Source organism: Corvus hawaiiensis, chromosome 2, assembly GCF_020740725.1.
Source record: "Corvus hawaiiensis isolate bCorHaw1 chromosome 2, bCorHaw1.pri.cur, whole genome shotgun sequence".
Classification (NCBI taxonomy): Eukaryota; Metazoa; Chordata; class Aves; order Passeriformes; family Corvidae; genus Corvus; species Corvus hawaiiensis.
Genome location: NC_063214.1, coordinates 6588112 through 6601400, shown reverse-complemented (window position 1 = coordinate 6601400; position 13289 = coordinate 6588112). Strand labels below are relative to the sequence as shown.

At 38.1% G+C, this 13289-nt stretch overlaps 1 protein-coding gene across 3 annotated transcripts in view; it reads left to right on the top strand.

The window, feature by feature from the left end:
* The window catches only part of CADM2 (cell adhesion molecule 2), a 589355-nt gene that overhangs the window by 534147 nt on the left and 41919 nt on the right, over positions 1–13289 (top strand). For 2 of the 3 annotated variants that reach the window (XM_048292361.1, XM_048292370.1), the window contains one exon: positions 5216–5335. The exons of the other annotated variant lie outside the window; for it this stretch is intronic. In XM_048292361.1, the coding sequence (XP_048148318.1) occupies positions 5216–5335 (120 nt within the window). The remainder of the gene's footprint in view (positions 1–5215; positions 5336–13289) is intronic. 3 annotated transcript variants of the gene reach the window in all.

Here is a 13289-nt window from a genome sequence, read left to right as displayed (position 1 = left end):
CATATTGCAACATGAACTTATCCACCGGAAGACTTTATTGGTATAACTAAGGATATAGATCTACATGGAGCTTTTGTTAAAAGGGTTTGGATATTTTTAATGACATCTGATTTGCTAGCAAAAAATGTCAAGCACATAATTGCCATTTCAGAGTTTCATAAATCTGAATCAATTAGTAAAAAGAACCCCTTGACCTCATGTCCATGAGCATTCATGATCATTCAGTCTAAGTGCTAAGGAGCTATTGGCACATGATGTTCAAGCTGAGTGATCCTTTTGTTCAATCCCATTTTCTTGGAGCAAGGTAAATGCAGCTCCCTTTGAATTTAAAACCTTGTTAAATTATTTAGTGCTACATACCACAGACTGATTAAATTTTTCACAGAGTAGTGAGATTGTTTCCCAGGTAGGTCATCACTCAGTTCAGTTTACCACTTAAAATTTCTTTCATTCTCAGTCAAAATACAGCAAGGACCATCCATCATTATCACTCTGTCCTTTAATTTTTCTGTCAGCCTTTGTCAGGCTTGAAACAAAAGCTTTTACATTTTTATCAACTGCAGCTATTGTTGTCTGATTTGTGCTCAGTCATGTCAAAATATCAGTTGTGTTTTTACCCAAAAAGTCAAATATTTTCTATAGGTCAGATCTATCTTTCACATAAGCCCGCTAAACCAAACAGAACCATTTCTCATTTCTTTGGAAATGGAGAGTAAAAATGCTTAGGGCCAAATTGGCAGGGAGAGTAAATTATCCAGGCTCCCTGCACTTAAATGGATGGATGTCTTCTGCCTTAGCAAGGAGAACGCAGCATCAATTCAAGAAAGAAGGAAAAGCAAACAGGAAATTTTGAGCAGGTGGGCTCGACACTGCTTTGAGCCGATCTTGTACAACACTGCTCTGCGACTCCTAAGCACTTGGCATCTGTGCCTCTGCTGAAGAGGCGCCTCCACACCAAGCCCAGATTGGGTGTTCCCCCTTTTTCCACCATCCATTGGGAATTAGCCTTCAGGTTACCTGCTGGCTGCCCTCCCCTGGCTCCAGCTTGTGGCATGTTAACAGGCAGCAGTGGCCATGAGGAACACCTTTCCAGAGCCCTCCTCAGTCTCTGCAGGCACTGAGCTCTGACATTATGTCAGGTCCTCACTGAAATGAGGGTTCTTGGCTGAGCATTTGCAGCTCAGCTCAAGCCTCCCTGTGCCACTAGAGAGGTCAGGAGCCCATCTCTCTTACTGAATATCCTGTTCAAGCCTCACATGTATAACCTGTGGAACATAAGTGACAAAGAGTCCATGTTTGTCCCTTGGCATGAAGGTCAACCCCTTTTCTATTTCCAACAGCTTTTATGGAAACAATTAGTTCTCCATGAATTATTTGCATTTCAAAGCTAGCAGGATGATGAAATTAATACCAACTTAATTACATTATTGGATTTTTCACTGAATATCTGGTCTGTCAACAAACATCCAGTTTAGAAGTGAGGTTTCAAAATTAATGGAGACAATTATTGCTTGACTTCTAGATCTCTGAGCATGGCGTTTCTATCTTCTTTGGTTCCCCATCTGCAAAATATTGCTATTTTCTGCTTCACAGGAGGCTAAGGATTAATACCTTACTATTATTGAACTAGCAGTCTGGTGCAGTGATTTGGGTATGGCTACTTGAATTAAAAAGTTCCACTCTGCAAAGTCCCTTGATCGTAATGATCCTTGGTATTTGGTGGCATGAGAGACATAAACAAAAATTCATTTTCAGCTGAACATTGTGTACAACTAGAATCAGAAATTGCAAGACAAGGAAATGGAATTAAGTTTCACTCCAACACAGATTTCTTGGGCAGAAATCTGCAAATCCATTCTGTTAAGATCCTCCCTGACAGAAAGCTCAAGAGGACAAATCTACGTAGTCCCTGAGATAGCATGTTCTGAGCAGCTGCCAGCAAGGAGTTCTGGATGATAACGTGTTCCTCGCTGGCGAAACAAGATAGGTTTGTCTTGCATTTAAAAAAAAAAATGACCAGAAGTCCTACAGGACTAGAAACAAGTCAAATTGTAATTCTCTTTTTTGGCATAAAATGGAACAGCACACCCTCTATGAAGCACAGTGATCCATATGGCTTAAACAGAAGCCTGTGCGGTTAAGTATCTTTTTTTTTTTTTGTATCTGTAGTCCATGTGCTTTTGGGAACTTCCAAACCCATTTACCTCCTACACCTGCAATGCATGATGAGAGACTGAGGAGCACTGTACATTACTTCTAGTTTATTTCTTGAACTGCATATTCTGTATTCTCTTATGCAAAAGCCTTTTCAAGGCAAGGACAAAGTTTTCATGAGCATCCATAAATCTTGGAAGAACTGGTGGGAGGAGCCTTTCTGTCAGACTCAGCAGGCACCATACACCCAAGTTTTTTAAATGTGGGGATCATTTCAGAGTGCTGTGCCTGGGTCTGGGCTGTCCAAAGTAGGATTTAAGGATAGGATATGGTGCAAGCATTCCAAAAAGTGTTGCCTGGAGAGCTATGAGCTATTTGGTTACTCTGCACATTCCTGTTGCAGACTCTCATGTTATTAATGAAGTAATTCCACTGGGCAGAGCCTTGAACCTAAGCTGGTACAAACCAAACATTTCTAGAGTCCAGAACAAACTCAGATTTCATTGCTTGGGCAACGTAATGCTCCTCAGGCTGCTGATTCCTGGTTTCTCTCTTGTGCTCTGGTCTTTAGGAGCAAGTCCTTTTAATGCTGTGAGCAAGAAGACAGACTGCAGTCGTTTGCACAGTGAATTTCGCCTCACTCTGCAAAGAAAGAAACTGAAGGCTATCCCTTGTTTTTGCATCCCTTTTGATAAGATGTGTTTTTCTTTAAGACTTCTGCCAGGCTTCCATTTTGCTGTTTGGCATCAGAGTTTATGACTTTCATCAGGAAGCTAATTTCTGCACAAGCTTTCATTATTCTTAATCTGAGGAGATCCCATTATATTAAAAAACTGACATATCCTAGTTCTTGTCACTTAGAATGCTTCTTAGGTAGCCTTTCATTTAAAATAAGGAATCTTGTTTGAAATACTTTGATCAGAAGAAAAACCCAGAAAGTTCTAAGTTCACCAGTGATTCATTTAAGCCATTATTTGGTGAAACAGGTAAACAGTGTGCTTGCAGATTGGATAGCACTGTCATAAAACCATAACTTGTCATTGCAGTCTTAAGTAATTGGTATATTTAAGAAAGATAATGAATGGGACCGTGAGTCACACTAATTGGTTTTACGTACAAGAATGATGTGTAAAGCTTTCCTAATAAACAAGGTTTTGCTCTCCTGATGAAGTAGGTGGGGTTTTTTTTCTGTTTGATTTAATTTTTAACAGAGACTTATCAGGGAATGAGTTTCCCTTTATGAGAAGAAATTGCATAGATCAGTACATGTGGCATGTATCTTTTCAACATGTTAATTTATTTCTAATGCTTGTTATACTCAGTTCTATTTCATTATTGTGGTAGTCACACTCCAGGTAGTGTTATCATTTTTCCTGGTGATTAATGTGGCTACATTGGTGGGGGTTTTTAAAAGTCTGTGCTAATTTTTCTGGCTGGAGAATATTTTATACTGGGAATTAGAATAAATATCAGTGTACAACAGATGAAAGATGGATCTTATGATGTTTTCTGGTGGCTTCAGAAGTAGAACATCACACAAATATAGATTCCAGAGAGGATAGTGGTGGTTTTTATCAAAACTAGAGGAGTACAGAAAATCCTAGGTGACTTACAGATATTAACTAACTTTTAAACTTGGAAAATAATCTGTCGTCCAGCATGGAAATAAGGTAAGCATGCTACTTTGAAGCCTTAAGAGAGTAATTATGCAATGCTGAACTCAAGGACCCTGTGTCTGAAGGGTGTTCTGTTGGGCCCAATACTGAAAAGCTCTGAGCTACTTCAGCTTCCATTGATTTCAGTCAGAATTGATGGTACTCAGGGACCAATTGCATTTCTTTTCACAGCAAGGGAAGACAGATTGTGGGTCAGACTTTTGCTCTTTTATTGCACTGAATAGCACCCTTCAGAAATATTTTCAGTGAAATCAGTATGGAATGGGTTACTTACCATCAACTGCTGAGAAATGAGTCCTTCCTTTCAAACCTGCGGTATAAATAATCTGAAAAATGTCAGATGCTTTTTATGTCTTCACAGAAGTGCTTTTATCTAGTTCTCTTCAGAGCTTCTGTTTGCTTGTTCTTTAAAACCTGCAATCACCTTATAAGCAAAGTCCTATTGGTCTTTATTGCTTTTGGCAGTGTAATCAAAGTATTTTCTATGTGTACATCTGATTATGTTCTGCTCTGTACTGGAGCATTCTGCATCAGGCATTGTTGGTTCCTCTGCAGCGAAGCAGTCGTGCTCCTAATCCTGGCATACCTGCACTTGCTTGAGCAAAATCTGAAGGGTTTTATAGGATGCTGTCATCAGGGCCATGCATTTTTTCTGACTTGGATGCAGGATTTTTTATCAGTAATATTATTAGCATTTCTGATTTTTAGTTCGAAGCTGTTTTAGAAAAATACTGATGTGTACTAACAATACATTGTAAGCATTGAGGATGACTGAATGATGACTGTGCCTGCTAATTAGGGTAAAGATTTTGAAATATACTCTGCTCTGGATCTTAGCAGACAACTGTGTCTTAAGCAAATGTGTGGGAAGAAGAAAAGCAATCCGGAAAAAGCAGCTCTTATAGTTAGTAGCATTTTCTCCCCTTTTTCCCTTCATTGAGTCTGTCTGAAAGTGGGTGTTTTAACATACAGCCATTTCTCGTTAACATGTGTGTGTTTATTTTAGCATGATGGTGTTGTTTTCTTCATCTCCCACTCTGACACAGCATGTTTCATCTGTATATGGTTTCTACTGTGAGACATTTAAAATGGCTCAGCGAAGAATGGATTCTTGTCACTTAAACTGTCACTCTCTAGTTCTGTGGAAACTTGGTCATTTTAACAGAGTTTTAAATTCTGTGTGCTCAAAGATTGATTATAAAAATTGAGAGTGATAAATGTCAAGAATTTAAAGGTACTCTGTTGTACCTGTAATAATTTATGTTAATCATGTTTTAATTTAGTCATTTTCAACATACTTGTATTTACAAATTAAACCACTGTTATGTTTCTCCTTTGTTTGCATGATATGATTTTATTTTATATTTTTTTTTTCCACTCACCAGATGTTTTCAACACTTTGCTTCCCACTACTGTCATCCCCTCCCTTACCACTGCAACAGTCACAACCAATGTAGCCTTAACTGCCAGCACAACCACATCGGCAACAGCCACCAGCATCAGAGGTACAGTATCCTTCTTTGTTATGGCCTGGAAAGCACATGATAAATAGGAAATTAGATCTTTAATTTTTTTTTTTTTTTAAAACAAGGATAGAATTTGCTAAATAGAGGGTGCAAGCATTTTAGTTCAGTATGTATTTAACAGAATAATCCACAAGGCGATACGTGGGTTAAGAAGGATTTCACATGACCTTGAATGTTGTCGCTGCTCTAGCAGTGTGTATGTGAACTTTGACAGGATGCTTAAATTATTTGTATACATTTGCATTTAATTTTTTAAGGTTAGTAAATTAACTTTAATGTAAAATGCAAGCAAGCTATTTTTAAACAAACATGACCTTTTAAGACTAGTTATTTTGGGTGCTACCATTTAAAACAAGCTAGTTGTCTCAGCACTGGAATTTCTGTTGATGAAATCTTGCTTGATAACAAAGAGGCATTGCATTGCATCACCCTTCTTAGCCTTTTACGGTTTAAGGCATTACTAATTTAGGGGGTGTTGTTATCTCACCAGAGCTAGATTAAATGAGCTAAAAGTTCTCTCTCCCCTCCCTGACCCCCATCTGTTGGGGTTTTTTTTTGTTACAGCTTTTCAAATGTTTCTAGTAATGCTTCATTTCTTTATGAGCAAAATATAAAGGTTATTTTATTCTTTATTCAGTAGCTGATCAGATAACTGTTAAATAGGGAAGATGTGTGCAGAAGGTTTTGCAGATTATCATCTTCTGGGTAGCTACAAATCTCTTGTGGTAAATGAAATGGCAGAAGGTTCCTATGTGGCCTCTTGAAAGCTTTATATTGCACAAGAAGAGAGGAAATTATATTCTTTTACCACACTGCAAGCATTGACATGATGAGGTGCAGTTAGGCCAGGAAAGTTAAGACAGTTATGAAATCTTTTCTTTCTGGAACTGTTGTTATTAGTCAGTTGCAGTGAGCTGCCTAACTTGGAAGAATAACCTTAGCTCACTTGCAAGTCCATTGTATAGAGATTGTGATAGTGTCAGATCACCTAAATTCTTCCTCCACAGGGCACACATATTTTAATATGTTGTGATAAACTGACAACAAACCTAAAATTACATTTTTTAATCTTTAATATTACTTTTAATGTGAAATGGATATTTTTGTTTTAATGAAGAGAGGAGGTGTTGTAGTAGTCCTTTTCCTTCTGAAAAAGAAAGCTAGAACATGGAAAATAGCACAATGTTCATGGGTCTGATTGGCTGCAAGAGGAGAATTTCTTGAAAAGGAACAGAATGACAGGAATTACCATGTCTTTTTTATAAAAGAGTGTTTTGTGTAAAGCACCAGGAGCTTCCAGCTTTCTGAGGGCTCACATCCTGGAAGGACGATGCTCTTGGTGTGCTGTGCTGATGTTTGCCGACCTTCATGAATTGTTTTCTTCTGCTTGTTATGTGGTCATGACTATATCATTGATATGATTGTACTGATGTTTTTAATGCATTGACTCACCTCCTAAGTGCAGTTTAGGGCCTCATTTTCTTTCCTGTGGAGTGTTCATTTTCACCATTTGTGTGTCCAGCATCAATAGAAAGGTCTGAAACAGGAGAGCTCTCTTCTGAGTTTCAGCTCTAGCACATGGGAGAATGCATGTAATTTGATGCTACACTTACAGAGGTGCTGCTTTAATAGAAAGTAAAAGAAGCAAAATTGGGTGATCAGTTACTAAAACATGAGCACTCACTTTTCGCAGAAAGAAAAAAGTGAATGCAGCAAAATGGCTGAAAAGATGAGACCACTTCAGCCTCAAGGAAGTGGTAGATAGAGTCTTTTGGGCAGATAATCAAAGGGACCAATGAGTGTGGGAAGTCTGTTTCCTCAAAATCTTGAGTAATTGAAAGAAAATGGTAGTTTATCCCAATGCACAGAAAAAATAGGAAACATGTAATAAACTAACAAAGTTGGTTTTTTTTAACAGTCTGAGATATCAAACCTCACTAAAACACCAAAACAAGCAGTTGCTATAAACATAAATCATAGAGGATATCAATGTGGGAGAAACAGGAAAACAGTCATGAAAGCAGGTGCAAAATGAAATGAGCAAGTTGTGAGAAATCTAACAAAGCAAAAGTGTTTAGAAATGCACTAGATGAAAGGCCAAAATAAAGAAATTAATCATGAATAATGAGGACAAGGCTAAAGTAATTGGTGTTTTATCCGACAGTGGAAGACAACTGGAGTGCTGTTCCTAATGGAGGGGGGGTTGGGTGTGGGGGTGTCACCCTGGTAAACAACCTCAAATGGAGACAGATCAAAGGACAAAGACAGGAAATTTACAGATATGCTCTGCAAAGAAGCTGAAGGCACCAGCTTCTTTGGTTTTGCTTTCAAAAAAGAAGTCAGTATGACTCTGATGAAGAGTTATTTTCCAAGTTGAATGAGGAAAATGATTCCCTGAATTAGTGGCAAAGACATTTAGCGGAGACACTCTGTAAATGTGTGGGAGGCAGTGACTTCACTTATTCAGCTATTTCTGTTCTATGACTTCCTTCATCCTGGCTTTCATTCAAAGCGCTTGATTCCCATGGCAGAGGGAAATGGACAAGGTGCTTTCCTTACATCTCCTCATCCCCTATCTTTCATGGACCCCAAACCAAATAATATTCACAAACTTTCAGTGCCTGCTGTGAAGGTGGAGTTCTGCCATCCTGAAGTGCATGACTGAACCTCATCTCCATTGTCAGAGCACCCACCCCGCGAGGTACAAACGGTGCAAGAGCCGTGTCAGAGAAGGTCAGATTTTTCAGTAGCATCAGTTGCTGGCTGAGCAAAAAGTACCACATAAACATATTTTCCTTTGACACCTCTGGTTTGTATTTCAATAAGATTTTTGACATGAAGGAATATATAGGGACATTAAGTTGAGAAACTATCCATATACTCTCAAATATCAAAACTTTTTTGTTATGCTTTTTTGTCTTACTTTGTTGGATCATGCCTTAAAGAAACAGAAGTTTTCCCCAGATTGTAGGGTAGTGTATCCTATTTAATAATATCTTTGAACTGAGTTCCCCATAGCTGACATAATAAACTTTCTAGACAGATTTCAGTACTTTTGTTCTAAAATTATTGCTTGATACTTAAGAATCTCCTCAGGTAACTTTTACAAGACATTCCTCTGTTCTGCGTGACTTTTATATAGTCCACCTTGAGGATCTGTTGCTCCTCATCCTGTCACAGGAGATGTCTTTACAGGTATAAGATGCAGGGTATAAAAAGCCAATAGAATCTGTGAATCCAAGGCATTTTGCATTCTGATTATTGTACCTCCTCATTGCCAAAAGCCTTAATTCATGGGGGAAAAAATTTCTCCAAAAGTCATCAGTTAATTCTGGAACCATGTGATTCATTGCTGTCCTAATTTGCCTGGCATTTAGTAAACAACATGAAAAAAGCTACTGATCCAGTTGGATGACAGCATGATAATTCATAAACTTCCTGTTTAGTCAAACTTCTCACTTTCTCAGACAAACGTATGCTTGTTTTTGTGCTCGGTCCTTCAGGAATTAATTATTCTTTTACTGGTACATTACCTACTAACTCAAAAAACCCTAAACATAATTTGATGCCAGTGAGGAATATTGCCCTTTATATATTTGTCAAGGGTGTCTTAAAGCCTAATAACCGTGATCAGGAATGTGTGATAAAATGTATGAGAAGAAACAAATGTGGAGGACTACTGAAAGAATAATTATCCACTGTATGAGTAGGTGTATTTCTATCAGATTTATGTAATGTTGTTCGTGAAAGCTGTGCGTGGATCCATGCAATTTTTCCCTTTCATGATTGGGAAGAGGCTCAAGAGGATTGTGGATTTGCCCCAACAGTGAAACAAGGGATGCCTCCAGTGGAGAAATTCTTTGTTAGTGTAAAGTTAATTTGGGTAGTGCTGTGCCAATCTTTCCAAGTCCTGTAGGTGGAGAGGGAGTGTGATTAACAGTCTAGGAGAAGCCACCTCAAGTCAGTTTCTAGATTCACAGAGGGGAAAAAGCTTGTGCACACAAACATACATAAAACCTTCCCATGGGCTGGCATTATGTTAATCACCCACACACACAAACAGAACAGTTTTTTTGGTTTAAATCCTATTTCTATCAAGGAACAAAAAAATCAAAGAGGTTATAAAACTTGTTTGTTTTGACCTGTTACTGAAGATTGAAATCTCACCACTACCACCCAAATAGGTGGAAATGTAACACTGCCAGAGCATCCCAATCTCAAAAGACAGATCCATTCAGCTTGATGGCACATATCAGAGTGATTCAGGCTCAGCTGACTCATTTGGACAATGACTGCACCAGAATGTTCAAAGCTTTATATAGCAATGCCTAAAAACATCTCCAGAAGTTGTTGTGTACAGCACAGACATGATGCTGCTCCCAGGCAGCTGCTCTGGGGAGATCAAGAGTTTATTTTTCAGGGTGACCACAAAGACAATGAATGCACCCATTTATATAGGAATGAAATCCATGCCTTATTATAATCCACTTCACTTTTATTGGGTTTATCTCTGGTATAAAATGAAGATTTCTTTAAGGAAATCTGTGGAGCTAAATTTAGAAGAGGAGTTTACAATGGCATAAGGAAGGGTTTGAGGATGTAATCATTTTGAAAACAATTATGACTTTAAGTGTGAATATTTCTATTTAATAGCATAATTGACAGCTATCTTAGCTAAAAAAATTACATTGCTTCCTTTTTTTTTTTCCTATTTTTACCTTAAAGTCTCTATTAAGAAGAAAACCACAACCCTACTAGAGTAACTGTTTCATTATAGGCAGCTTACATGCAGAAACTACTTGGACAGACCTTGTAGTCCTTACAGCTTTTCCTGTCAAAAAATGCTCAACATTACCAGTTCTTTCCTTGTGGTTTTATTTTCCTTTCACATAATCTGATTAATATAACTTGGCAGGCTGAGATACTGACAAAGAAAGAAACAACAAAGCAAGGAAAAGCTATAGAATATGTGAGGGGCAAAGGAGATAAGGGTAGACTTACACTTTAAATATAGTTGTGTGTGCTTACTTGCATTCAGCTCTGATAATAAAAATGATCATTGTCTAATGTTGAAAGCAGTTTCCTATGACAGCAAGCTAAAAGCCAGTTCATTTATATACTACTTTATAGCTGTAGCAGTAACATAAAATCTAATTTGTGTCTGATTTATTCAAACTGTGTAGGAAAATTAGAACTTCCTAAGTTTTACTTCTTTCTCCCATTAGTCTCCTATTGGCTTATCCAAGGTCTGGTTTTCTCAGAAGGTCAAACAATTTGAGATTCAAACAGCAGTTCCTCAGATTATTTTTTTTCCATTAGACATTTGAGTAAATCTTCATCACCCCTCTTTCAAGAACTGCCATCTCTTGATTTTACACTGGTTTCTTTCATTGCCATTATTTTTACATTCTACTTGTTTCTCAGCTTGTTTCTTAGATGGTGTGTTAAAAAAATTATGATAAACTTATGTTAGACCATGGTGAAATCGCAGACTTATTTTCCAAGCCTCTTTTCCAAAATCTCTAAACAGGACTGTCTTGGTCGGAGCTGTTACCCAGGTGAAACATCCACAGGCTGCAGCTGAATAATAGCTGGAAAACCTTCCCTAGCATCTGCAACCAGCTGGTAGACCAAACTGTTAGATTTTTTTGTATCAAAATATACCTATTTTAGACAGGACTTGGAGTTTTTTAAGTTCTACCACGAAATTTTCATGAGGCGTAGTAGTCCACAGTGCCTATTTTAGGGGTTACACAGTATTTGTTTCTTTTCTGAAGCAATGTTTAATTAGGGTTTCATCCCACTAGTCAGGCTTGGTGTGCAATTAGTGCTGTGAATTCTCAAAGCTCACAGATTTAAGATCAACAGAGGAGATTGTAGCATCTGTTCTAACTCAAAGAGCTCTTTGGTTTTTAGATCTGACAGATACAGAGCCAGGAAAAACATTTTTATAATATAATCTGAAAAAAAAAAAAGAAAAATTAAACCCCTCCCTTCAACACCCCCCCCCCATCCCCCCCAAAAAAAAACCAACCCAAAACAAACAGGATTAAAAAAAAAAACCAAACCCAACCTCAAGCAGTTTCATACTTTATTGGCTGGATTCCTACAGATTCCTAAGTATGTCCCCATAGAATTGGAATAATGGCAAACAGTACACGTTCACATGCGTGGTGATCACAGAGCAGAACCACACCAGCTCCAAGCAAGAGGCTGTACAAACACAGTATGAAAATAATCTTTTTTTTCTTTTTTTTCTTTTTTTAATTTAAAGCTAGGAATTTTCCACACAGGATATCTTTCTCAGAGTCTCAGAGGCAGTAAGGCAACTGGGCAGTAAGTAGCAGCAGAATGTGGTTATGGAAGGAGGTAATTTTTCATGCAGTGTGAAACTAAATATGAAACTGCATTATCACTACATGCTAAAAAATGGAAATGGAACTACCCTGATGTCTGTTGTGAGCAGACCAAAATCAAACCCAAGTGCTTCTCTGTGGAATTTCCAGTTCTTGGATAGTTTTAAAAGACGTTTTATAGTTGTAATACCAATCCAAGAGTAATCGTCAAGGCAACAGGCACATCACTAATGCAGTCTAACCACCAAAACAAATTCTAGCAACATGACCCACCTGAGGCTAGCTACCTCCATTGCCATGAAAAGTACTTGTGTTTTGCAATTCTTACCTTCAACTAAAGCAGAGACCTGGGCCATTTATAAAATGGCAATTTTCTCTGCTTAACAGCCATTATGATGTAAGATGAAGACTGTCGTCATTATTACACATTATTGGGTCATATTATTCACGAAATGAGGCTGTTGCATTCTGTAACAAATAAAGATAGATTTCATAATCTTAACAGTTTGCCAAGTAAATGAATATCATAAATGAGACATAGATTCAACTACGGGCATGCTGAATACATGAAAGAAAATATCATAATATCCTATATTAGGAAGCTGCTCTTTGTGTCTGGGACAAATATTTCTAGTGCTAACACATCCATCCAGCTGTCAGCTTGCAGTAATGAAGTAGGCAACTTAAAAAGTACACAATGATTTCCAGCCTTGATGGATTATCACTTAACCCAAAATGCAACGCTGTGCAGATAAGTATCACAATTAGTTGATGGTCTGATAAAGATTCCATTATATAGCTGAGCTCCGGAGAGGCTTCAGCAATGTGTCAGGAATTCAAACATTCCCAGCCTAAGCTCTGATCACACTGGGGGTTTTTTGGTTGGTTTTTGATTTTTTTTTTTTCTTTCTACTGCATATGAATTATGCAGCCTGACAGCCTCTATTGTAAACTGGCAGTGCAAGAGGTTTTCCAAATTAAGAGTCCCTTCTGCTGGAAGCATCTTTACTGCCTGCCAAGAGCAGCCTTGTCTCTGAGTTTAGCCTCTGACCTCCCCTCAGGTGCCACAGGCTGTAAGGTGCCAGCTCTCCTTCTGCTGAGCCTCCATGTGCAAATAGCAAGGAAGCACAGGCATTTCCAAAGAAGTCCCTGGGAAGAAGGACTGAAGGCATCAGTGTCACCACCTCTGTGTAAAGTGTTACAGCAGAGTCAGTGTGTACTGATGTCACACTGACCATTGTCATCTGACCTTTGGTTGGGTGGTGGCCTCAGGGTAGTGATTTTCAACATTCAGGTGTAAACAGGGTATGAAACTATATTTTTCATACTACCTTCCTACTCTATTTAGGCTTAAATTGTGATTTTCAAAACAATAATTAAAAAAAAAAAAAGTAGGTTTTTGTACCTCCTGCTTTAAAAGCCAGAATTCTACTGATTTCGAGAGATTTTGGGGATCTAGTAATTACATCTCTACAAGCAGTTTGGCTTGTAAATTGGTTAAATGAGTTTATCTATCTGGATTTTCCAGTCCAGAGAGAGACAGGCTATTTTTAGTGTATTGTCAGTGCTGCCCCATG